Below are 27,134 nucleotides of genomic sequence, written 5' to 3' on the forward strand. Positions count from 1 at the left end.
CGGTGTTATCTCACGAAGCTTCCCGCCGTTTGCCTCGCGCGGTTCAACTTCCAGCTTAACTTTCTTGGCCGCGGTGAAATCGCGACAAATTTTCCATCGGTTTTCCAGCGGCTCGGGAGACCATTTTCTGGATCGTGCTCCGTAACGTCGAAGGTGGCCGAGCTAGCGCGATTCGATCGGGCGGCTTTCGGTGACATGTTCACCGTTCGGCGATCGGATTATCGACCCGAGACCGGAACCGCGATGCCCTCGCGTGCACCCACGCGTTTTATTTCGTCGAGAACGAAGGCAGGACGCGGTCCAAAAAGCCGTCCGAATCGAATTTCCCGCCGTGGACCGGCATTGTTCGGCCGCCGGGAGAACAACGTCGAACGTTTGTTTTCAGTTGCGACGCTCTCCTTGTCGATTACTTCGGAAAATTGCCCCGTTTGAAAGCGGGCGAGTTATAAAAGCAATTTCTCTCATCGCCGGCTCTAACAACTTTATTGCCTTAACGCTGGATTGCCTGTTCGACGAGTTTCTATCAGTCAAATCAAAGAAAACGACCGATGGAGTCGAGCATGGATGAATTGTCCGCAAACGGGGCATAGGTGTCCCAGTTTCTGTGCCTCCGGATTAAAGACGTATATAAAAGGAAAAGTGTTATTATATGAATTTGTGGCGTCGCATTCCTCTACCTGAGCGCGGCCGCTAGCAATAAAACAAGTACCGTTCCTAATCCTCAAAATTCCCTAAAAAACACGCACCCCTAATAAAACAATTCTCCTCACATCTGGACACCTCGACCCGCACGGGACTTTCCCAACTTTCTCCTTTCCTACGAAAGTCCATCTATTCCTTTCTTCTCTTCCAGTATAAAAGAGACAAACGCGCAACTCCAAAAGCTCAGTCTGTCCTAAGTTGTTAGTCCTACGACGTCACGCTAGTCGCGCCCGCGCTCATCGATAGCAATTCAATAAACTGCATTAACAGTAACCTTAAACACGCTCTCCGATTCGCTAACCTTCCCTTCAGCGCTAAAACTTAATGATATACTACTGTGATCAAAAAGTAAGGTGAATTTGTTTATAAAATGTAAATTCTTTATTTATTCTTCCAAATCAATTTCATCCCCTTCAAAGTAATCCCCGTCCGATAAAACGCACTGTTTCCGACGCTTTTTCCAGTCCTCGAAACAGTCGGAATAGTCTTTTTCCGGTATAGCCTTCAAGACCTTCTTCGATTCGGTTTTTATCTCCTCAATCGTGTCAAAACGGCGTCCCCGCATTGGCTTTTTGAGTTTGCCGAATAACCAGAAGTCGCACGGAGCCAAATCAGGCGAATACGGTGGTTGCGGAACGATATGAGTCGAGTTTTTGGCAAAAAAGTCGCGAAGAACCAATGCAGTATGACATGGCACCAATCGAGACTTGACGCGTTTGAGACACAAATCATTCTTCAAAATGGTTTGGACTGAGCCAAATGATATTCCAACACTATCAGCGAGGTCTCTCATTGTCAGTCGACGATTTTCAAGCACCAAATCTTCGATTTTTTTGGACGTGGCCCTCGTCGGTAGACGTTGATGGTCGTCCAGAGCGCGGTTCGTCTTCAACGCGTTCTCGGCCCGCTTTGAACTTGTTGTACCACTTATAAACGTTTTTTTGTGGCATAGTTTGATCACCAAAGGCCTTCCGTAACATTTTCAACGTGTCCGCACAAGAATATTCGTTCCGCAAACAAAATTTGATGCAAGTTCTTTGCTCAACAAAATCACCCATTGTAAAAATCGAAAAATTCACTTTTGGTCGTTTACAAAAACACGTGTAACTCGGAGATAATTAAACCTTTTGACAAACAGACACTTGGCAAATGTTACAGACAGTCCTACCAACCTAGGAAAAAAAAATTACCTGCCTTCCTAATGCCCGGAAGTTTTAAATGACAATTTGACCTTACTTTTTGATCACAGTAGTATGTTTTTCATAATGTTTATGTATCAACACGTAAGATCTAGAGAAAAGTAAAGTAGATGTCCCAATTTCTGTGTCCGGCCCAATTTCTGTGACTCCGGACGAAAATCGTACGAGTATATGAAAAGGAAAATTTTATGTATAAATTGATAAGTTATATTTTTTCGTAACGTTTATCTATCAATATTTATGAAACGAATCTAGCAAATAAATTCGTTAAATAAATCTAGCAAATAAACTCGTCAAATAAATCTAGCAAATAAATTCGTCAAATAAATCTAGCAAATAAATTCGTCAAATAAATCTAGCAAATAAATTCGTCAAATAAATCTAGCAAATAAATTCGTCAAATAAATCTAGCAAATAAATTCGTCAAATAAATCTAGCAAATAAATTCGTCAAATAAATCTAGCAAGTAAATCCAGCATTAAAGTCATCGAATAAATTCATATATTTTATGTATCACTATCTTTATAACTCGCCATTTAATTTCGACGATGTTGATCTACTTCCGGAAATAAAAGTACAGAAGAACTCCATTCCCGTTTCATTTTCATTATCGTGCATGAAAATTTGAAAGATTTGTCTTCTGCAAAGTCCATAGATGAAAGTAATTAATTTTGTAATTTTGTTTTCACTGAATAAAACATATAATATGTACCTAATAATATTATTAATATTAATAATATTGTAACTATTATTAGAAATATTAATTATTATATTATATAATTATAATTCAATATAAATATTATAATAATTATTAATATTAATAATATTATAATAATATTAATATTAATAATAATATTATATAATATTAATACATTATTATTTAATAATATTATTAAATTACATATTATTACATACATATTATTTAATAATATTATATAATATTAATACATGTCAATATTAACTTTTATTTATAATTAACATTTTAACCTTAATTATAATTAATATTAATATTAACCAATTAACATTAATATTACATATACATATTATTTCGCGTTTATTAATCAGTAAATAATAAATACAGTTGTCAGCTTTACTCTTTCGGAAATAGTTTATTTATCACGACTTATCAAATTATTGTCCTGAGATTCGTAAAGATTTAAATATCGTTATCCACTGAAAAATGTATTAAATGTTTCATTAAAAATATTAATCTGATCGCAAACTCCGATTATTTGGACGGGAAGCTTCATGAAAGAAAATTTCAATATTTCCGAAGTTAAATGAAGTACCACTGTATCGAACTTTCGACGCAGCAAAATAATCGACGAGTTTCATCCGGAAACGTTTCGCAATCTCAGGGAAAGAGTCAATGTCCCACTAATCGATTCCGCGCGATTCAGCGAGCGCAACGCGATTATCGGAGAGGATGAAAAGATCGTCTCGAATACCGTTTACCCGCGCAGAAATTAAACACAGGTGCAGGAATTACAGGTAGACCTTTCGAGCGGATTAAAATCGATCAAACGGCTGGAAAAAAGCTGGTAAATATTTGCAACAGCGGCTCCGCATGTTCGATTCACTTTCTGCCGGTGAAATCGTTCGTTAAAGGGCTTTATGCCGGTCGAGTGCATTCGACTCGTGTGACGCCGCCATCGGAAACGGATCGGAAAAGTTTCGTTAGCGGATTTTCGGTAGTTTCGCGTAAGCCGTACGCGATCAACACGCTCCGAAAACTCGGTAGAGATGGAATCGGTCAGTTATCGTTTCCGGCCGTCGAATTCGCCGAATCACAATTTGCCGGAGACATAGTTTCATCCGCAAATCACGGCGTAATCCGACGTTTTCATGAGAGTTTAGGCTCGGTCGGCTTTGCGGGAATTGATGTTTAGGAAACATTTCGAATAACGAGTGGAATAACATTTATTATCACTTCGAATTACCTGACGTTTTTTTTTTTGCTTTTTAAATCGGATTTCAAATTTTCTCGAGCGATCAATTAAATAATTTATTTTCGTTTGCGCGGAATTTCGGCTTTGCGGTGATTTGCGATTTACAAAAAAAGTACACGAAAATTCCAACAGAAATATGGATAAATGAACCGTTTAAAACAAGGTTGATGTTTATTATATTATTAAATTATATTTCATTTAATATTTTATTTTATTCTTTGTTTTTGTTTTAAATTAAGGTTCGAATGTGACTTACGTAAATGAGTTGAGAACTAAAACGAAATACTTAAACGACGACTAAATACTTAATCTAGAACTAAATACTTAACTTAAAACTAGTTACTTCGACTAACGCTAAATACGTAAATGAAAAACAAATAATTAAATTAAAACTAAATACTCGAATTGAAACTAAATACTTAAACTATAAAACTAAATACTTAACTTAAAATTAATTACTTCAGTTGAAACTAAAAAAATACTTAATCTGAAACTAATTACTTCAATTAACACTAAATACTTCAATTAATACTTAAATTAAAAATAAGAGTGCAGAAATTGAAACTATAAACTTGAATCAGAACTAAATACTTAAACTAAAACTGAATACTTATCTTAAAATTAATTACTTCAGTTAAAACTAAATACTCAAATTGCAACTAAATACTTAATCTGAAACTAATTACTTCAATTAATACTTAAATTAAAAATAAGTGCAGAAATTGAAACTATAAACTTGAATCAGAACTAAATACTTAAACTAAAACTGAATACTCAACTTAAAATTAATTACTTCAGTTAAAACTAAATACTCAAATTGCAACTAAATACTTAATCTGAAACTAATTACTTCAATTAATACTTAAATTAAAAATAAGTGCAGAAATTGAAACTATAAACTTGAATCAGAACTAAATACTTAAACTAAAACTGAATACTTAACGTGAAACCAAATACTTAACTTAAAACGAAATATTTAAAAGCTCTAATAGAAACATAATCGAACTAATTGATAGTATTCGAAAAGTATACAAACACGAAAATAAAGAAAAACTAACACCTTCTTTTCATTCCTTTGTTAATTTAAGTGACCAATACACTACAGATTTGATTAATACATGACACATATTAGTACATCAAATTAAAAACGGTGGAAACCCGTAAAAATCTGAAAAACACGATTGTATTATTTTTAGCTCGATAAGATAATTAACGAAAGAAAAAGATCAGTATATAGCTTCACTATTTTATAATCAGTGGAAAGAATTTTTTTATTTTGCATAAAAATCCGCTGTCAGCGACCAAAGTAATTAAAGACACATAATTAGAAACGTAAAAGTAGAAACGTGATTAAAGTAATTAAAAATTCGTTCAGAATAATATTAAATACTTTTAATAACCCCATTTAATACTAATTGTAACACTACCAATGTAACAGAAGAGATTGACATCACCGTGGAATTTTTCGTCCCTTGCAAATTGTTTGAAACGTCGACTTGCACAGTCAACTTTTTTATTCCCCTACACGTAGTACATTCATCCGGTAATGGACGGCAACGATATCGAATCGTATTGTAATTTACCGAGTGAGTGGGCAGCGATGCGTGGGAGTGCGTTCTTCTTTGCCTATATAATCGTATTGAATCGCAAAAGCTCGCGTTTCGCGACTTTATCGCGATAGACACCGAACGAGAATCACATATTATTCACGAGTCATTGAATACCTCGTCTTTCGATATATGACATTTCTAGGGACTTTTTAACATTTTTCCTCGTCGGAAACGTACGATACATTTGAACGGAAATTCTGAACCGACGGGTCGAATTTGCCACGTTGTGAACCGTGTGATTGAAATTTATCGTTTGCACGTTGTCGTCATGCTGACAATCGATTTAAAAAGGAAAGTATTATTGTATTTTTCACGGTGTAATTGTGCAAGAAAGTTACAGCGTAGAAACATTTTCGATACAAATTGGCCAACTTTGACTGACGATAACTCCGCGAAAAAAATCATCGTAGGATGATGACTTCTATTTTAAATTAAAGCTTGAAACCTCTATTTTAGAACAGTGGTTCTGGTTTTTAAGTTTGATGCACCGTGATCTCTATAACTCTTTAAATACGAGGCCATCTTTTTCCATGTTTTTCAAAATTGCCAAGTTTGACGAAGTGCACGGACTGTACCGAATTTTTTCCCGAGATGCCGTTTACATTGGAATAAAGTTCGATCCTTCCCCTTTAATTTAAAAGAAAGAAAACCTGGCTGCGACTTTCTTTCGCAATGTTACAGCACTCTGAAATATCGCTTGCATTTTCATTGATAACTGCGTGAAAAATCATCGCAGAATGCAATGGTTACTTTACAAAGCTTTAATTTTGCGAAAACAAATTCGCAACCATGTTTACGTTTTTCAGATTAAAGGGGAAGGATCGAACTTCATTCGACTGCAAATGGCATCTCCGATAGAAATTCGATAAAGTTCGCGCATTTCGTTGAACATGGCAATTTTCAGTACGACAAATATGGTGTCGCATTTTAACCCTTTCGATACTACGGGCCACTATAGCGGCCTTCCATAAGATGCCACCGAGGTACTACGGGCCACTAAAGTGGCCCTCCATAAAATGCGACTGAGGTACTACGGGTCACTATAGTGGCCCTCCATAAGTTCGATCGTTTGTAGCGAATAAAGTCAGTGCTTACTGCAGGAAGATAATTCACCTTATTTTTCTCTCAACAAGGGATAAATAGATATGCCTTTATTTTTTCTTTCAATTTTGTTTAACTTTATTTCGATTAACCCTTTTGCTACGGGCGGTTTCTCCGCTGCAGTACCTCCGCAACGATCGACGTCTTGTAGCGTGCAGTGATGTCGCAGCGCGCCGTTCAGCAGAAGTACCGCGGCGGAAAATCCGCCCGTAGCGAAAGGCTTAAGAGTTGTAACTCTGGTGAACGTGCATTAAATTTAAAAACCAGAGACGGTATCACAGTTATTTTAACCTTTTAGGTACGACTGAATTCAGGGTGTCCCAAAAATGTCTCGCAACCCGAAAGTGGCGGGTTCCTCAGGCCATTCGAAGCAACTTTTTCCTTTACAAAAATTTTCTCCGAGGCACCGTTCACGAGTTATCAACGAAAAACAGTGACCAATGAGAGGCGAGCTCAGCTGGCGCGAGGCGATCGAGCCAATGAGCGAAACTGGGCTTCGCGCGCTGGTTGACTGGACCGCCTCGCGTCAGCCGTACTCGATTCTTATTGGTCACTGTTTTTCGTTAATAACTCGTTAACGGTGCCTCGGAGAAAATTTTTGTAAAGGACGAAGTTGCTTCAAATGATCCGAGGAACCCGCCATTTCCGGATTGCCAGACATTTTTGGGACACCCTGTAGACTGTTGTAAATCGATGTGAAGACAAAAGAAGTGTGAAACAATGCATATGAAGACAATTATTTGGTTCAAACGATGAGCGAGTGAGCTACTAGAGCAAGCCACTATTGTGGCGCGTCGTCCAGAGAGATGACATCCGCGAAAGCCACTATGGTGGCGTGTCGTTCTAAAAGATGATATCCGCGGAAGCTACTGTAGTGGCGCATCGTGCCTAAAAGGTTAAAACAAAATTCATCAATCCTTCTCATTCGCTGGAATTAATATGCGGCAACGTTAATGAGCGGCAACGAGATATTATCGGACGTACTATTGAATTCTCCATTGTTTGATGTTTAACACTGTAAACAGGATTTTCTGCGTCAGTAGACCGAGAATGTGCATCGGGATATAAAATGGATTGTTTCGTGAACCATGCGCATTGGAATTCACTGGCGCCCGCATGATATATCGTCGACTTGTTGGCTGTGAACGAGAAACGAGATATGCCTGGACCCACCACTGTGCCCCACTGCCTACCATTCAATATTCAGAACAATTAATTCTCTAATCTACATCGATGCACTAAACACCTATATTGGTCTGCATTATACAAAACATAGTTACGCTCGCATTCGATGTTAATTGCAACTAAATAGTGAATGCTCGAGCAAGCTGACGTTGAACAGATGCAATAATAACTAAATGAATTCAATCTCTCGATTAACCAGCTGGCAGTCACTTTGAAAACAGTGTAAGTTACACTGTATATGTTCGATTTTATTCGTATGTTGTTTAACGTTCATGTATAATGTATAACAATGTATACTGTTTTATAATATTGGCAGGATTCGATTTATTTAAACCTTCTACGATCTTTATTGTAATATGTACTTGAATGAGGAAGTTCGTACAAAAATTTCTAACAGAACAAAGTAAAAACATTTTTATATATTTAACATTTTTATCAGGAATTGATAAAGCAAAAATCAGAAACCAGTCATTTTGACGATTTGTATGTTAAATGCAGCACTTTTATAAAATACATAATTGAATGAAGAATTTTTATTGTAATATGTACTTGAATGAGGAAGTTCGTACAAAAATTTCTAACAAAAAGAGTAAAAACATTTTTATATATTTAACATTTTTATCAGCAATTGATGAAGCAAAAATCAGAAACCAGTCATTTTGACGATTTGTATGTTAAATGCAACACTTTTATAAAATACACAATTTAATGAAGAATGTCAAAGTATACAATATCCTTCATAACCAGTTAGCTGTTATTGACGAGTATACTCGTCGTGGGAAAATGACAACATTTTGTGTTATAACGAGTACACTTGTGAAGAAATGGCAATATTTCGTACCGTGACGAGTACACTCGTCATAAAGAAATGGCAATATTTTGTACCGTGACGAGTACACTCGTCATAAAGAAATGGCAATATTTTGTACTATGACGAGAATTCTCGTCGTGAAGAAGTGACAATATTTCGTTTCATGATGAGAATACTCGTCGTGAAGAAATGACAACATTTTGTATTATGACGAGTACACTCGTCGTGAAAAATGGCAATATTTTATATTATAACGAGTACACTCGTCATGAAGAAATGACAATATTTTGTACCGTGACGAGTACACTCGTCATAAAGAAATGGCAATATTTTGTACTATGACGAGAATTCTCGTCGTGAAGAAGTGACAATATTTCGTTTCATGATGAGAATACTCGTCGTGAAGAAATAACAACATTTTGTATTATGACGAGTACACTCGTCGTGAAAAATGGCAATATTTTATATTATAACGAGTACACTCGTCATGAAGAAATGACAATATTTTGTACTATGATTAGTATACTCGTCGTGAAAAAATGGCAATATTTTATATTATGACGAGTACACTCGTCATGATGACATGACAATATTTTTGTACTGTGACGAGTATACTCGTCGCGGAGAAATGGTAATATTACGTGTTATGACGAATATACTGGTTAGTAACCTAACAAGGCATAAATAAAATAATAAGAAATTAAATTTTTATTATAACTTTTTCAGTGTCTCTCATAAAAAACAAATTGCAAAGTTGCAAATGTTGAAGTTAACTGAACTGCTGACCTTAGGAAATTCTTTCCGGAAAATGTTTTCGCGTTCATCAAAATTCATGTTCGCATGAACATGCATGGTGCGAATGGGAAATGATACAATTTCAAGTTTGAAAAGATGTAAAGGTTAAAACGGCTCGAAAATAGCCACGTTTGCTGGTGAATTAGGCAACGCTAAACGCCGCGGAACGTCCAATGCACAGGGACACTTGGCCTTTTTATATTACATCTCCATTTCTGGGTCACGTTCCACCGACCGAGTTTGACGAGATTTCAAAAGCCCAGGGACGAGTCCCATTAACCATCTTCCACTCGCTGGCGCTTCTTTCATTTTTCTCGCTGGATCGTGCGACGTGAAAATTTCAAAGTCACTGGACAGCGGATCTTTATGCAAATGCACATTTTTTTTGGAATACGGGTAAATGGATAGGCCTTAGATTGAAAACTGTTTCGTCGTTACAGAATTCTAAAAATATTGATTTTATCTTCCACATTTTGCATCTTGCATATAATACTATATGCAGGGTGAGTCATAAATTACTCCCCACGATTTTTCAGCCCCTTCCAATGTCTTGACAAAAAAGTCCTATCAAAAGTTAATTAGTATTTAACCGACAAGAAATTGTAATTGTTCAACTTTAAAAACAAATTGATTTTCGATAAAATACAAGGTCACCGTTATATTTTCAAATGAGACTAGGTAATTTTTAATAATAATATTTGGTTTTAATAATAGAAAATAATATATAACAAATTATAGTTGCATATTGTATGTAAATTGCATATTATAATGCAAATTACAATAAATAATATCCACTATTTCGTATATATTTCGCATATATTTTGCACATTAATTTTGCACATATATTTTGCATATGCAGAGTGTCCTAAAATTATGGTATTTGAGAGAAATAAGGGATTCCTGAGATCATTTGAAGTAACTTTTTCCTTAGCGAAATTGCAATCCGCGGTTTCGTTTACGAGTAATTAACCGAAAACAGTGACCAATGAGAGGCGAGCTCGGCTGGCGTGCGGCGACTGAGCCAACGAGCGCACAAAGCTCGGTTTCGTTCATTGGCTCGGTCGCCTAGCGCCCCCGAGCGGCGCCCGGTCGAGCTCATCCCTCATTGGTCAGTGTTTTTCATTAATAAATCGTTAACGATGCCTCGGAGAATATTTTTGTAAAGGAAAAAGTTGCTTGAAATCACCTCAGGAATCCCTCATTTCTCGAAAATACCATAATTTTAGGACACCCTGTATGTTTTGCATATTAATTTCGCATATTAACCTTGCATATTAATTTTGCATATACAGCGTGTCCTAAAATTATGGTATTTCCGAAAAATGAGGAGTTCCTGAGGTGATTAGAAGTAACTTTTTCCTTTACAAAGATATTCTCCGAGGCATCGTTAACGAATTATTAATGAAAAACACTGACCAATGAGGGATGAGCTCGATCGGGCGCCGCTCGAGGGCGCTAGGTGGCCGAGCCAATGAGCGGAACTGGGCTTCGCGCGCTCATTGGCTGGGCCGCTTCGCGCCAGCCGAGCTCGTCTCTCATTGGTTACTGTTTTTCGTCAATAACTCGTTAACGATGCCTTGGAGAAAATTTTTGTAAAGGAAAAAGTTGCTTTGAATGACCTTAGTAATCTCTAATTTCCCTGAAGTACCATGATTTTAGGACACCTCGTATATCCTGTATATTAATCTTTCATATGAATTTTGCTTATTAACGTCGCGCAAAGATCCGCTGTCTAAAAATCGCGAACAAAGGAAGCGTCGCAGAAACGCGTCAGTAATCATTTATCCCGAGTGGAAGTAATAATTGCATTATGCAATGGAAAATTAGTTGCTGCGGGGTAGCTGAAACTCAATTTTCGCGATTGTACCCCCGGAACTGGTTGGGACAAGCGAAATTTACTGTCGTTGGAAACGAACAATGGAACACCGTTGTCACACGCCGTGAATCATTCGCGAAGCTTCAACTCGCTAAATTGTTGAGCTGTCCAGCTTTCCTGTTCTGCTAGGAATGCAATTTTTCAGTGGCTCGGCTCGACAATCCGTTCCCAGTGAACTCCAGCTGTATAATCATTCCGCAAATTCAATTGTGCATGTTCTGCAAAATCCTATTATTTCTGAACTATGTCGTCAGCCATGGATGAAAAAACTTCACAGTCGAAGAGAAAGTATTCTACAGTATCAAGATTTCCTTTCTCTCTTGTAAATAAAATATTTGTTTTCCTTTGTTTATTTTTTTGTATTTCATGTTTGATGTAATTTCCTGGAGATTTTTCTGCAAAAAGGATTTTCAGTCCGGTGAAATTCACTGTTGCATCTTCATGGACAAAATTGTAAAGTAAAATCCTGTTATCTCCGAACTAATGCTGCTAGCCATAAATACATAAAAATTCACGGTTCAAAAAAAATATGTTACAGCGTCAAAAGATTTTCTTTGTTTCTGGTGAAAAGAATTTTTGTCTAATTTCCTGGATATTTATCTGCGATAATCCTCAATTTGGCGGAGTTTCAATGTACGTTAACGAAGAAATTTAAGACTCGCTCGATGAAACTTTATCTTCTCTATTATACGTTTTAACAAACCGAGAAGCTACGTACACGGTGAAGCTGTATTAAATTATGCTCCGTCTCATGTGTCATCATTTTTCAGAGAATCTCGTATGTAAGGCAAAGTGGATTAAAACCCGCAGTTAATTTGCGAATGCGCGGTACATTTCGGAAACCAAACACTGCTCTGCTAAAATATTATTTCCCTCGTGATCAATTTCAGCAAATTAAAATCATACACAAATTCTCGTTGAATCCCGTGTTTCAGAATTTATCCAATATTCTGCCAGTTTTATATGTTAATATAAATATAAATATATAAATTAATAACATTCCGAATTTAATACTAATATTTCCAGAACGCGTAGTTTCAAGTCAAACTTCGTGAATTTTCTTATAAATATTTCTATATATAATTTGCCTGTTTCTTTCCATCTCTAAAAAGAATTTCAGAATTCCGAGTTAATCCTTCCTTCGAATCGGAAAAGTCTCGATTTACCTCGATTCTGGAATCCATTCGATCTCCATACAATTTCCTCGCCTAGAATCCGGATCAAATAGTAGGTGTCTCGATAAGGACTCGGTATCGCAGCTCGAAAGAGATCGAATCGATGAATCTCTTTTGCAGTCCTCAGTTGACTTGGAGGGACATCCAGCATCTGACTGTGCTCACGTCGAAAAGGAACTCGCTGTTCGATGCCAAAGGGAGATTCCACTGGACGATGAACGGAGTCGGTCTCGAGTTCAACCATCTGTTCGGCTACGGGGTTCTAGACGCTGGTGCCATGGTGGCCTTGGCCAGCAAATGGAAGACCGTGCCGCCGAGGAACCACTGCGAGGCCGGTTCCGTTTCCGAGACCGAGTAAGTACTTCCGAAAATCGTTTCATCTCCAAAATACTCAACCTCCTCGAACCTGACAAGTAAACAAGCTGTTCAAACAGCGTCTCAATGCAAAATTGAGCCGTTTAGTTTGAAAGGGGCATAAGTCACTTTCTCAAAAAAATCGAGTTAATGGTAACACTAATTACAATTGAACGGTATCTTTTCATTTTTAAAAAATTTGCAATCAATAAGTTGAGAACTATTGAGATTTGTTCGAGAGAAGTTTTGCTAATTAACGGTATAACAAACATGTTTATTTTGAAAGTGGCGTAAGTCGCTGTACTCGGGAAATTAATTGCGGGGCTTAGTGTAAAATAAATAGAAACGTGTGATAAGTGTGTGTGAAGTATTGTCTTGAATTATTTTCAGTATTTTTAAAAAAGTTGTGATCACACTGGACTTATTTTTATAAGTGCGAAAGAATAGTGCAGTTTTGTAAATTATATTATAGTGATGTGGCGGCTACCTCCAGACCCGCCAGCAGATGGCTATAAAATGTTTTATAAACTAACTTTAGATGAAAAAGATGAATTTCTAACTTTGGATTTGTCACCAAAAAGAGGAAAACCTAGACGTTATTCACAAATAGAAATGGATCCGTTATACGCTGGATCTCGTCCTGTTTCTTCAGCAAAATACAAAGACACGATGGACTTGCTTAATTATATACCGCGAATATACCACAGTTATTTTAAAAATTTGAAACAAAACACGATTTCCGAGGACTTAATCACTCCTATTGATGACGAAAATTAAATTGAACTGATGTATTTTCATATAAATTACTTATACTTGTTTCAAAATGTACTAATTATTTTTGTATTTTATGAATATTAAAATAAAAAATACTTAAGTCAAACCTTTATATTAAATATGTTCATGGTATAAATTATTATTATATATGTAATTTATTCAACAATTTTAGTAAATCACTGTCCTTTCAAGACATCACTTCAGTAAAATACGTCGGACAAAATTAATATATGTCAGTCATTTTTCTAAACTATTTATTTTGAAAGTGGCTTAAGTCACTTTACCATAATGAAAAGTGGTGATTTTTTAACGTTTATACGAAATTATTTATACTGAGAAAAATATCAGCATCCTGAGATAACAAATACAAGTAAATCTTCTCGAAAGTTAGCATCCATATTTTTAAACGTGTTAAAACGCAAACCCTTAAATATATCGACTTAAAAACAAAGTGACTTATGCCACTTTCAAAATAAACGGCTCAATTGTCATCATTGTTAAATCTGAATTCGTTCTGAAGACTAAAGTCTTGTTCATTTTCCTTTAAAAGTTTTCTCAAAAATGCTACAACTTGAAACGTCCACAAAATCATTGAAAATGTTTTGGTGTGACTGAGTCCATCATGAATTTAAAGACTGAAGCCTCTATTTTGCAACGACACCATAAAACTCGATGTATGATTTTTTTGAGCCGTTTCAGGGAACAAAAATGGCGACCAGGTTCAGTCGCCTGAATTCCTTATAGTGCAGTCTACATTGCCGCAACTTTGAACTTATTGTTAAAAGTTCGATGAAACTGTTACAAAGAAATCGTGCATCAATTTTTGAGGAGTCATTGTGAAAGGGAGGCTTCGATCTTTAAATCCGCAGTAGTATCGGCTCGAGAAAAAATTTTCAAAGGTTCTACAGACGTTCCTTGTTAGCTATTTCTAATCATCCATTTGTTTAGTCTGGGAGATCTGTTCTAATTGTTTCGTATTAATATTTATCTATACTAAATTTTAGTCGAATATTTTATTCGAATAACGATTATTCATAATTCGTAACATATTATTATATTAATTCGAATAATTCTTCATTTTATATACGAATAAATTATTCGAATATAGATTGTAAAATTATACGAATAAATTATTCGAATACAGATTGTAAAATTGTCCGAATAAATTATTCGAATAGAGATTGTACAATTGTCCGAATAAATTATTCGTAATAGAGATTGTCAAATTGTACGAATAAATTATTCAAATAAAGATTGTAAAATTATTTGAATAATAATGCCAATAATTATCAACCGTTCTTTTTTTAAAGTATGTAGTAACAAATTTTCATCAGTTAAAAGATAAGTTAATCGTAAAAATTAACATGGAAGAAATTAATGAAATTAATTTAAGAATTTAATGAACTATGGGAAAACACTATGTTTAATAATTATTATTCGAAACAATTATTTTCAGAATTAATTCTTGTACAAATAACTTCATCCTCTCGAATAACAAATAACTTCTCATTCAGATGGATTATTTATTCGAATAAAATCTTATTCGGATAAATTGTAAGCTAGGTAAATTTATATTTGCTCGGATATTTATCCGATAATGTCAAATGCAATTTTATTCGTTAATCTTTATCTCTCGTTCGTCGTTCGAATAAAATTTTGCCGAAATCTGGCACGAAGGCTAAATAGCCATTAAATTTGGATCATTATTCCTGGATGACCGCAGTATCGATCCCAGCTGCCTCCTGTCCCGTTCGCCGGAGTTTCCCTGGCATTAGCGATGGTGTAACCTTTTCTTCCGGTAACCTTCTCCCGCAGGAGCTCCAGTTAGCCAGGTCGTGTTCCTCCATGCTTCACGCCAATTTCCTATTTGCAGGGAAGTGACGAGCGACCGTTCGATTTTACTGAAGATAAAGACTGATGCCTGCGCCGGCACAGAGTATGCGGTCAACTATCTGGAACATGTGCAGGCTGTCATATCCGTGAACGCGACCAGGCGGGGCGATCTCGAGCTTTTCTTGACTTCGCCGATGGGCACCAGGTAGGTTCCTCGATCTCTACCGATTCATAGATCTTCCGTGTGTAACTATTCGGCAGGTCGATCGATTCTTGTTCGTCTGATCATTCGTTAACGCTAAACCTTCCAGTGTCGACTAATCTGTCTGTCCATCGTGTTGTATTTTACAATTATTCAAATTACGCACACTTACCGACAAAAGCTAAGAAACATCCTTGGATGTAGCAAATCATCTTAATATAGAGTATAAAATTTGTTTTGTGCCAACTGTTATTGCCAAATATTAACATTATTTCTTTCTAATTTTCTAATTTTCTAATTTTTTAATTTTCTAATTTTTTGATTCTCCGATTCTCCGATTCTCTGATTCTTTGATTCTCGGATTTTCCGATTTTCTAATTTCCTAATTTTCTGATTCTTCGATTTTCCGATTCTCTGATTCTTTGATTCTCTGATTCTCTGATTCTCGGATTTTCCGATTTTCTAATTTTCTAATTTTTTGATTCTCCGATTCTCCGATTCTCTGATTCTTTGATTCTCTGATTCTCGGATTTTCCGATTTTCCGATTTTCTAATTTTCTAATTTCCTAATTTTCTGATTCTTCGATTTTCCGATTCTCTGATTCTCGGATTTTCCGATTTTCTGATTTTCTAATTTTCTAATTTCCTAATTTTCTGATTCTTCGATTTTCCGATTCTCTGATTCTTTGATTCTCGGATTTTCCGATTTTCTAATTTTCTGATTCTCCGATTTTCCGATTCTCTGATTCTCGGATTTTTCAATTTTCTAATTTTCCATTTTTATTTTGTTCTTTTATTTATTATCCTTTTACTAAAAATCTTTTTATTTGCTTTTTCATTTTTAGTAACATTTCCATTTGTCGTATGCAGTGAATAAAAAAATATTGCAATATAAACGATGCGCTACATATTTCCCTATAGTATGTACATTTAATTTAGTAGGACGTATATTTATTAACCTTTTGCACACGAAGCCATTTGAACTCTGAATTCAAAATTGATTTTCCGACTTACAGTATTTCCATTTTGTAACTCCTACAACAATTACACTTTCAACAGTTTCTGTAATAACAAACAAATCTGATAAGATTAAAATTATTTGGAAACGTTATATAACAATTTTGAACGATGAGTCGGAGTCGTCAGTCGAGTGCAAAGGATTAAAACGTCAAGTTTTACTCAAATGTTTGCTCAAATGTTGTATACTTTCATAGAAGAAAATGAAACAAACACCTTGACCAAAGCACGCGCCGTAAAACGAATCGTGACAAATTTGAAAAAAATTCAATCTCGTCGTTTTCATAAAGCAACACCCATTAAAACAAAATTTTTAGTGCTCGGTAGTTTTAACGTTAAGTGAATGCGGGAATAAAGTAACGATGATGTTTCGTTCGTCGAATGTCGCTTAGAATTGGGGATCGTCTAGGATAGTCTCCTGTTCAACATTTCTAAATCGATTTTAGGTCGATGATTCTGAGCCGAAGGGTCAAGGACGACGACCACAGGGATGGCTTCACGAAATGGCCCTTCATGACGACTCATACTTGGGGAGAGTACCCACAGGGAACCTGGTTGTTGGAGGTGAGTACAGGGGGGGAATACAGGGAGAGTTTGCGCTCTGATCGATGAAACGCGCAAGAAGGAGAATAAAGCTGGGTAATTGTCTTCCGATAAGTCAACCGAACTTCGTTCTCCCTGTTTCTGTTGACATTTTCTGTAACGGAAGCTGATTAAAGAATTACGTCACGCAAAACGTAGATCATTTCTGTGCACCCACTCGCTTCGGTTTACTTACTTAACCCTTTCGCTACTACGGGCCACTATAGTGGCCCTCCATAAGATGTCACTGAGGTACTACGGGCCACTATAGTGGCCTTTCGTATGATGCCACTGAGGTACTACGGGCCACTATAGTGGCCTTTCATAAGATGCCACTGAGGTACTATGGGCCGCTATAGTGGCCTTCCATAAGATGCATTATATTGCATAATGTTTTATTTCCTCTCATACTGTAAATTAAAGAGCGCATGCTAAGACGTTATAAATACCCTGGAATACCCTTTATTTATAAATACCCTTTGGAGAGAAATTTTTTCGTACGAAAACATTCAAGCAGCTTGGGTTCTCCGCCGCGGTACTCCCGCTGACGATCGGCGTCGCGTAGCGTGCAGTGATGTCGCGGCGCGGAAGCGCTTCAGCGGAAGTACCGCGGTGGAGAACCCGCCCGTAGCGAAAGGGTTAAAGTTGGTAGAGCAGTTTTTGAAAAGACGGCTGCTCGGATGACGCAGGTCAGACATTTTTTCTCGCCGAATCTTGTTAATAGATTGCGTCACGTCAAAACGTAGATCATAATTACAAACCACTGAATTCTCTCCAATTGTTCTTTAGCTTGTAAACAAAAATGGACAATATGGGAAGAGGAGACGCGATTACTCGAGCCTCGCGAATCGTTTTAATAGTTGTTGACAATTGGCGACTATAAAAAACGAGCCGTGAGGCTCGAATAATCGTATCGCCTCTTCCCAAACCGTCCATTTTTTATAACAAGTTGAAGGACAATGGGAAATAATATACAGGGTGTTCCACAATTATTTTAACAGCCGAAAATGAGGGGTAGCTGAGGTCATTTGAAGTAACTTTTTCCTTTGCGAAAATGCAATCTGCGGCTTTGTTTACGAGTTATTAACGGAAAACACTGGCCAATGAGAGGTGATGGTGCGAGAGAGAGAGTCCGTGAGAGAGTCCGCAGCACGAGGCTTTGACAGAAGGTCGGGACGGACTCGAGCCGCGTTCGAAGTATTGAACAAGTCACGAAGCGTGAACTTTTCGGATTTTTTTTATTACGTAAAAGTGATATTTTTCAGAAAAATGCTGTTCACCTCTACTTTAGAACGTCTGAGGAATATTTACTAATTTTTCGGACTCGAAATAATATGTAGTTTAACCGTGACAGTCGTTTTAATTTTCTGGTGTGCATGATACCTCATGTGTACCATATGAAATTTTTATGCAAGGTGTATTGTAGTTCATTATGCAAGTCGATGCAGCAGTTTCTGTAAGAGATGACTACTCGAATAACTCAAATTGTCTCTTCTCATGGTGAATTATTTTTTTGTCAGAATATAGGAGAAGAAACAGAAAGAACGAAATAAGAATAGAAAGAAGTTAGAATAGAAAAAAATAATTGTTGCATTCGCAAGAAGGTGTAGCAGGACGAAATAATTTATTCTGAATCAGGAGAATTTGTTCTAAGTTCGTGCCAGATCTACCGAGATTTACAAAAAGTATTTTTTTTTAATTTGAGACAAGAAAAGATAAAAAAATTCGAAAACATCATTTAATAATTTTTACATCATTCCAACTAATTGAAAATTAAAAAAGTTCATTCTCTCTAGAAAACTAACGTCGGGCTAACGTCTCAAAAACATTCAAGTCATTTCGAGTAATTTCGAAAAAGTTATTCCGTTTGAAAAAGTGTTTCTTTCTTTCTATGATTATTTCGTTGCGTTTCAAGCAATGCAACAATATATTGTCAATTCTTTAACAATAAAACTACCGAGTGGTAATATTGACCGGCGTCATACAAGTGAGATGATGAAATTAATTTTGGCTGTTTGTAAAGTTTTTGCTATAAAAGCTGCTGCGGTAATGTAATTCATCCAAGCATTACAGTAATATCTCTCTGATTAACGCTCTCTCTAATTGTCCACAAAAATGGACAATTTTGGAAGAGGAGATACGATTGTTCAAGCCTTGTGGCTCGCTTTTTATGCTTATCGATTGTCAACAACAATAAAACCGAGCTGCAAGTCTCGAATAATAGTATCTCTTTTTCCCAAATTATCCATTTTTGTGCACAATCTAAGCGTCAATTTTGGGAGACATATGGTCTCTTAACACTTAGCCGACTGCGCGCGCCATAGAGACCTGTACAATTTCCACCGCGCTCGGGAAAGCCAAACTGCGCTGTCCGCCGCGCATTTTTCAGAGGTAGCACGGACTGAATTTCGCTATTTGAAATCAAAAACGTCCGAAAATTATTTATGTGATCAATTATATCTTACGGTAACAATTTCGTTCAACGATTTCACATATCGCTTATACAAAATTCGAATTTAAAAGTTTATAATAATTATTTTTTAATGGTTATTCAAAAAGTATAGTCAATAGAGTGGGAAAATTAAGAACAGTAAAGATGACGGATAAATAACATAACTCAAATATGGAACAAAAAAGCAGTAATATATCGTGATGTTCAGGCATTGCGTTGATGCATGCAGTTCGACCATATGCTTCAGTTCAACTCTAATATCATCTTCTGTCCAATCATCGACGCCATTGACGATAACATTTGATTCCGAGTCATCGACGGAATCATCTTCCGATTCACTCAAAAGGATTCGTCGATTAGTCTGACATATGGGAACGATGGTGCTATTATTGTCGTCAACTTCACGATCACTTATCAGTAGATCAATGTCTTCAGAACAGCCTGATAGTGTGTCCATAAACAACTCATCACTTGAATTGTCACTCATGTTTCTGGACATTTTTAGGGATATTTTTTCTATACTTCGTTTCACACCGCTTGTTGAGAGTCACAGCAAGGAGCTTAGCTTCTACACTAATATTTGCAAGTTGAGCGGAGTCTTATATATTCGAAAAAGTCGTGAGAGTGAGGTGTAGGTAGCATTTCGATTTCTAATGGGTGTGGTGTTGGTGTGCCGGTGTCCATTTTATTATATGTTGTACTCTATAGAAATAAGAAGCTCTATAGAGAAAGAAGCGTTCCTCAGGTCAAAGTGGTAGATCTACCCGATCGATCGGCTAAGTGTTCTAATAAAATAATCTTATGGCTGGTAGAGGCACCTTCGAAAATCCCGAACATAAAGAACCGTAATAATGGGCAATAAAAGACTTCAAAAATTAGTGCATGTTATTATAATTATGTTGTACTCTATAGAAATAAGAAGTTCTACAGAGAAAGAAGCGTTCCTCAGGTCAAAATGGTAGATCTACCCGATCGGTCGGCTATCGACTAGCTTGGAAATGGGTAGATCTACCCGATCGGTCGGCTAAGTGTTAACTTTGTAGAATTGTGACATTGGAAAACCGGTCATTTTGACCGGCACGCTAGGTTTATTGTCAAATCTTTTTTCACTATTTTGTGTTTCATCCACTCGTGTTGCCCCTAAATGCATAAAACCCTCTATCCATCCATCAACCTCTTCATCCACCCGATGGAAAGAAACCGAACTAAACGTGATCCGTTTTCAGGTGAGCTTCAACACGCAGACACCTCAGCACGGCTGGTTCCGCGAGTGGACCCTGATGTTGCACGGCACCAGGGAGCCGCCGTACACCGGCCTGCCAGCAGCCGACCCTCATTCGAAGCTGGCGATCGTGAAGAAAGCCCACGAGGAGCGGTCGACAGCGATGTAACACCGTGTTTGCCGACAAGAGATACGAATCCACGCGACCGCGCTCCGTCTTTCCGATTAATTTGTCCAGCAGCTTCGTGTTCTCGACGGCACCCCTTGCGTCTCTGTCAAGTTACGTTCCGTGTGTACAGGCAGCCGCGTCTCTCTGAACCCCCTGTGATATATGGTTTCGCCGTTCAGCTTGTCGTTGTCGTTCGTTTTCTTATCCAAACAGACTGCGGAGGATCGCAGTCGTTCCTCGCCGACGGACGTCGACCCGGTTGCGAGGAAAGAGGGCGCCTCTAGTCGATTGAATGTTCCTGGGTGTCCTGCCGGGGGTCGGCGTCCCTCGGCCACGCTCGTCGTTCATCGTCGATCGCCGGTGAACCGATTTTCCGTGAACCGTTCGCGTCGATTCTGGAGAAACGTTTGGATCGACGCCGAGGGCTACATTAAATTCTCTCGAATTGTCTTTCGGCTTGTAAACAGAAATTGATGATTTTGGAAGAGGGGATACGATTATTCGAGTATTATTATAGTTGCTAATATATCGAGTGTATTATAGTTGAGATAATATTATTATAGTTGCCGATTGTCAACAACTGCAGCGATGTGAATAATTTTGGAGTCTCTCTCGAAGTAACTTTGACACTTTTAGTGATACTTAAACAAATATTCAACGACATATCATAGTCGTATATCTCTATTCTCTATTATTTAAGAAGTGTATACAAGTACAGTTTTTTTCTTGGTTTTTCCTGTAAAAGTTATTTTCAGTTTATAATTATTCGCAGCACGAGTCTCTTTCAGTTGAGTCAGTCTGTATATTTTAAAAACCAAAACTTAACAAAACACTCATATTCGTGTATTTCTATATTAGAAATAATAGAAAGTAGAAATATAGAAATATAATATCTCAAGTTTTCGTATAGAAGTCGGTAGCAATGTAAAAGTTACTTTGAATCTATAATTGTGCACACCACGGTATAAAAACGGGCCGCGAGGCTCGAATGAACGTATCTGCTTTTTCGAAATTGTTCAGTTTTGTTTACAAGCTGAGGCACGATTCGAGAGAATTCACTGTATTAAGGGTAACGCTTGTCAGAGGACCAACAGAGGTCGTGATAGAGCTCGAGGATGCTGAGGTTCTAAAGCTCTGATCTTCTAGCAGTTGAATCAGATCTTGTTTGTTTCTGGAAATGATCAGGGATCGAACTAGACAAGAGTCTTTTTGATTTCATCGAAGAAAAAATCGTGCTGGAAGTTTGGTGTCTGTGGAGCTTCTTTAAAAAGTGTTCCTGTGGAACAGACACCTTAGAACCTGTGTCATATATTTTGAAAATATTTATTAAAACAGATTTTATATATATATTTATTTTTCATTAATTTTATAAAATAATATACAATATTTATTAGAATATTTTATATTATTCTATAAAATTTTCAATATTTATTAGAATATTTTATATTATTCTATAAAATTTTCAATATTTATTAGAATATTTTATATTATTCTATAAAATTTTCAATATTTATCAGAATATTTTATATTATTCTGTAAAATTTTTATTAGAATATTTTATATTATTTTATACAATTTGTATTGTTTATAATATTGATTTGATACCAATTCTTTTGTTTCCTTCTTTTTCTTTTTGTTCTTTCTTATCGCTCTTGCATCTCCTTCTTGCGTGACTGTTACCATATTATTACTCTCTGCCATTGCAAAAAATGGTTCATCCCGTTTTGAGACAAAGTTATTATTATTATAAGATACTTCGAGCTATGAATCATCCGTGTAAACAATTATTTGCTAGACGACGTTTAGTACCATTTGTTGAACAGTATTCGATGCCTGTTCAGCGCTTTCGAAACTTATACCATCAACAAATTACTTGTTAAGGAAGCTTTCAATTAACTATTCAGGAGCTTCGTGACTAGGTCGATCCCTGATAAAATCGCTATGGCCGTCAGGTCGAAGCCGAGTCCTCGGGTCAAGGAGTCGGAGGGTTTCTTCTGGGAACAATAATCACTCTGGATCCACCGCCTCGCGGCTGGACCACCTGTCCGTCTCGTACCAATTAACTATATCCAAGAGATGCGATCTGAACGTCGAGCTGCGAGGAGAGTGTCGTCGGAGGATCCAGCAGCTTTTCGGCCCACGCTCGCGAATGTTCGCCTTCGGAGAGGGAACACCGAGAGTCGTTTCCAATTCGTATATATCTGTTTTAGGCTGTTCAATGTTCGATTATACATATATACATATTGTCTGTGTAGTAGCGTCTCTCGCTGGAAGAGGAGGGAGCTTCGAGTTTCTGGATTTCCGAGATTTATTGGTAGAGAGAGAGCCTGGGTAACGAGAATCTCGATCAGGAATCTCTTGCGTCTCTTGGCTGAATCAGACATTTAACGGTGATTGTAGTTTTCGTCTGTTGTTCCCCATTGCGCGACTGCTAGACCGTGGATCCGCGTGCTAAAACCGAATTTTCTTTATTCGTCGAAATCAGCAGGATTTCTTTAGCTTGACGTCGCTGCTTCACGTTGCATTTATTGCATGAAATCTGTAGTCTAGTAGTCTCAACGTGATGGAAGGAATAGGTCTAGATTATAGGCGTAGCCTTGGCACTTTGGCTGTCATTATGGACGACGCTATCTGTCAACTAATTTTTATTCGAACGCGTTGGACAATGCTTTGGCGAATTGCTGAATTGTTCTGATCCCCGATCGTCAACAAATGTTTCACAACTTTTCGAAGGTTTTACGGATCCGGTTTTGACAGTCAACGTGTCAATGAAGATTTCAGCTAGGTCGACATTTTAGAAAATCAAATTAGAGGAGTAAGATTTACTGTTTATGTCGAGCTGAAAAGAAACGTTCGATCCTCTTTTGAACCATGTAAACGTAATCGACAAGCTGAGTCGATCGAAATTGCTTGCAACAAGAGCATCGAATTTTCTATTCAGCCCAACATCCATATTCTCTAAATTAGATTCAGTCGTTCCTCGTCTTTATAATCGCACTATACGACAAAGTGAACGTCCGGCTCGTTCAGCTATCGGCGTCAAGATGGTCGCCGATCGTTCGATATCGATCAACAAAACCCATTTGAATTTATTTCACGTCCGTCTTCGCCAGAAGTCATTAAATAGACTGCAGATTTTTATGTAAAAACGAAGAGACGTTCGCTTCGACAAATATTACTAATTTTCTTTCGTCCGAGAGCATCCCCTTTCCCCTTCGTACAAGATCATCGACGAGAACGGTGCGAAATTTACATAAACATCTGCAGTTCGTTCGTTGAAAGATATAAAAACACATTCTATATTCGTTACCGAAAAGAATATCCGATGTCCGTGTGAAATCAAATTTATTGAATTCGATGTTAAACGAGTCTAACTCGCGGGAGTAGGGACTGATCGATTGCGTTTCGGGTCTGCAACAATTTCCGGACGGGTTTACGGTTCAGTTCCACTCGGAGTACTTTTTATACGAACGAATTGTCCATCGTCCAGAGATCCTGAAATCCGGCGTTTCAAGGAACACGCCGCGGTCTACTCGAAGCGGTTACGCAGAAACGATCTTCCGACAGTAACATATCCACGCGTCTCGGGTTCCCCGCGTCACGCACAAATCTATTAACGATAACGAGGATTTTTTTACAAAATTCGAGCAAGTATATCAAAGTAGCGGCCAGGGTCCAGGACCTCGCCGGTAGCATCGAAAGTCCTAGCGGACGAGTCCCGATGAACGTTCGGGGGCGTGGATCGCAGCCGATCCGAGAATATTCGATCCGGAACGACGGACTACCGATTGATTATTAATTGTTTCTTCTCTGATCACGATCAATCATCGCGATCGTTCGAATCATCACGGAGACTCTGAGGGGTCTCGGCGATTCGGTGACTCGGAGACAGCTGTTGAGATCGAGAGAAATTGTGTACCGTGTCGGCGGACTCGTTGGACTGGGGATTTTTATGCAATTAATAATTGTTCGATTGATTTACGAGTATCAGCATAGAATTCGATTGCACTTTACACGTTAAGGTATCCTTGTTTTCGTAGGATGAAATTCTAGTCGATTATTTGACGAACGTGGAGCTCGTATAAATATATTTTACTCCTTATTGTAGGGTTTGTCGTTAGGTGTCCGGTCGTTTTATAGCAAATTTGTTATTTTATCGCATCTCGTATGCTCAAGTATTTTTACATTTGTACCCTTAGCTTTACGGAGGAATTTTGCGGACGTTTTTATTAGATTTAGTAAACTAATGTAATACTAGTATTGACTTAAGAAGTTATTATTCTCTTCGTAAATATCGCTTTTGCAAAAGGAACATTTGTTTCGATTACAATTCACGTAAACTGCTTTAAACGATAATGTTGCATAAAAATTCGTGATCTAATAATAATAATAATAATAATAATAATAATAATATAAAAAAAAGAACCAATTATTCTGCACATTTCCATATCAACGTAATATTTTGTACAAATCTCTCTTGTGAAAGTATTAAACCAGAAACAGTATTAATTCTCGTGAACGTGTACGATTCGTCGTACGTTCTTTATTTTGTAAATGTCACAAAATGCGTGAAGCACGGCCTGGTTGTAATGAAAACAAACTGCAACCGTTTCCGCAAAGGTTCGTGGTTTCAAAAATTCTTTTACAAAACCAGGAGAATTTGTACGGTTCTCGGCGGAGGCAAAAATAAAACCAAAATCGAACCAGGCTCTGTCGAAACGACAGAAAAATTCAATTTTCATTTCTCCCAGCTTTTCTTCCATCGTCTCGCTACGAGTATACGAAGAACGTATAAAAATCCGCAGTCCAGAAACGCAACCGGGAAGGCTCCAAAGCGAATGGTTCCTCGTCGCCGGCCGAATCGATCGCGATTCGTCGATCCGCCGGCGAGGTTCGGCCCCCGGTCGCATTCGCGAGCCTTCCCGGACGAGTTCTCAGCACTTAGGCGTGCTCGCATCGCGAAGGAATAGGATCGTTCCCCCAGGGATGGCGCGCTCACGAAGCGTAGAAAGGGGTCGATCGGGGGTGAATCGCGATTGAAAGCCGACAATGATCGCGCGAATGCGAAAGGATCTGGCCGCGCTGCATTCTGCAAGTTTCAACCTGCAATCCAGCTACGAACTCTCCATTTCTCTCTTCCTCTCTCCCTCAGCCCCGCAAGGAGAGGGAGAGACGAAGAGAGAGACGTTCTCTCGGTTTCCGTGAACGATGAACGGGGACGCGGAGTGCGAGACGAAAATTAGTATGCGTGAGTGGAAGAGAGAATTAAATAAATAAAACAGAAAAGAGAAAGAGAGAGAGAGTGCATAATTAACGGAGAAAATACTAAAAAAAAATAAATAAATAAAAGACGAAAAGACACGTGTAGATACTCTAGGTACGTAGCGATCAGAGTTCGGAATTTACGCATAAAAGCATCAAGAAGAACGTCAGACAAATGAATACATATTATATATACATATATAAAAATATATAATATATATATACATACATATATATATATTAAAAAAAAGGAAAAAAGATATATAGTCGAAGTGAATTTAATCAACCTTATTCTGTACGTGATGTACGTGGATGAATAAAATCTTTATTTTTTGGCCTGCATCGTTTTTATATGCTGTACCTGCGATCCGTTGACGTCATCGATATCCTCCTCCTCCTCCTCCACCACCTGCTTCTCTTCGCCCCTCTTCGGCCGCCGTTTAGGTTTGCACTGACGAGTGCATCGGCGCGGATCGAACATTGCAAAGATTTCTCTTTGATTTCCGCCCGCGTTTCCGTCCGCCGTTGTCCTTGATCGGGGAACGGCCGTCGTTTTTCCAGCTTCGTGGATCATTGCGCGGACGCGTGATCACGGATCGGCGTATTTATTGCAAAATAAGGTTGACTAAAGGATGTTAATGCGTTCTAACTGTATTAGAACCAAAGTGGATGCCTCGCGACCAGCTTAGTACAGCTTCGGCGCCAAATCGTTTCACTCGGAACGTACGGCTTCCAGATCCACATCGATCCCCCGCCGACTTCCGGAATCCTCCGAGCGTCGCGACGCCGGACCTGCGTCGCGCCGGCTCCTCCCGCGCCATCGAATCCCTCCCTTTGACCCTCCGCCGTCGAATCCTCGATTCA

The 27,134-nt window shown here is 37.8% G+C and overlaps 1 protein-coding gene across 1 annotated transcript in view; it reads left to right on the forward strand.

The window, feature by feature from the left end:
• amon (prohormone processing protease amontillado) overlaps positions 1-26,610 on the forward strand; it is a 133,956-nt gene extending 107,346 nt beyond the window's left edge. The window contains exons 9-12 of the mRNA XM_033478077.2: positions 12,524-12,757; positions 15,405-15,569; positions 17,030-17,147; positions 20,844-26,610. Of these exons, the coding sequence (XP_033333968.1) occupies positions 12,524-12,757; positions 15,405-15,569; positions 17,030-17,147; positions 20,844-21,008 (682 nt within the window). The 3' untranslated portion in view covers positions 21,009-26,610. The remainder of the gene's footprint in view (positions 1-12,523; positions 12,758-15,404; positions 15,570-17,029; positions 17,148-20,843) is intronic.
• Positions 26,611-27,134: the final 524 nt, after the last annotated feature.

This window comes from Megalopta genalis, chromosome 13 (assembly GCF_051020955.1).
Source record: "Megalopta genalis isolate 19385.01 chromosome 13, iyMegGena1_principal, whole genome shotgun sequence".
In the NCBI taxonomy this organism is placed as follows: domain Eukaryota; kingdom Metazoa; phylum Arthropoda; class Insecta; order Hymenoptera; family Halictidae; genus Megalopta; species Megalopta genalis.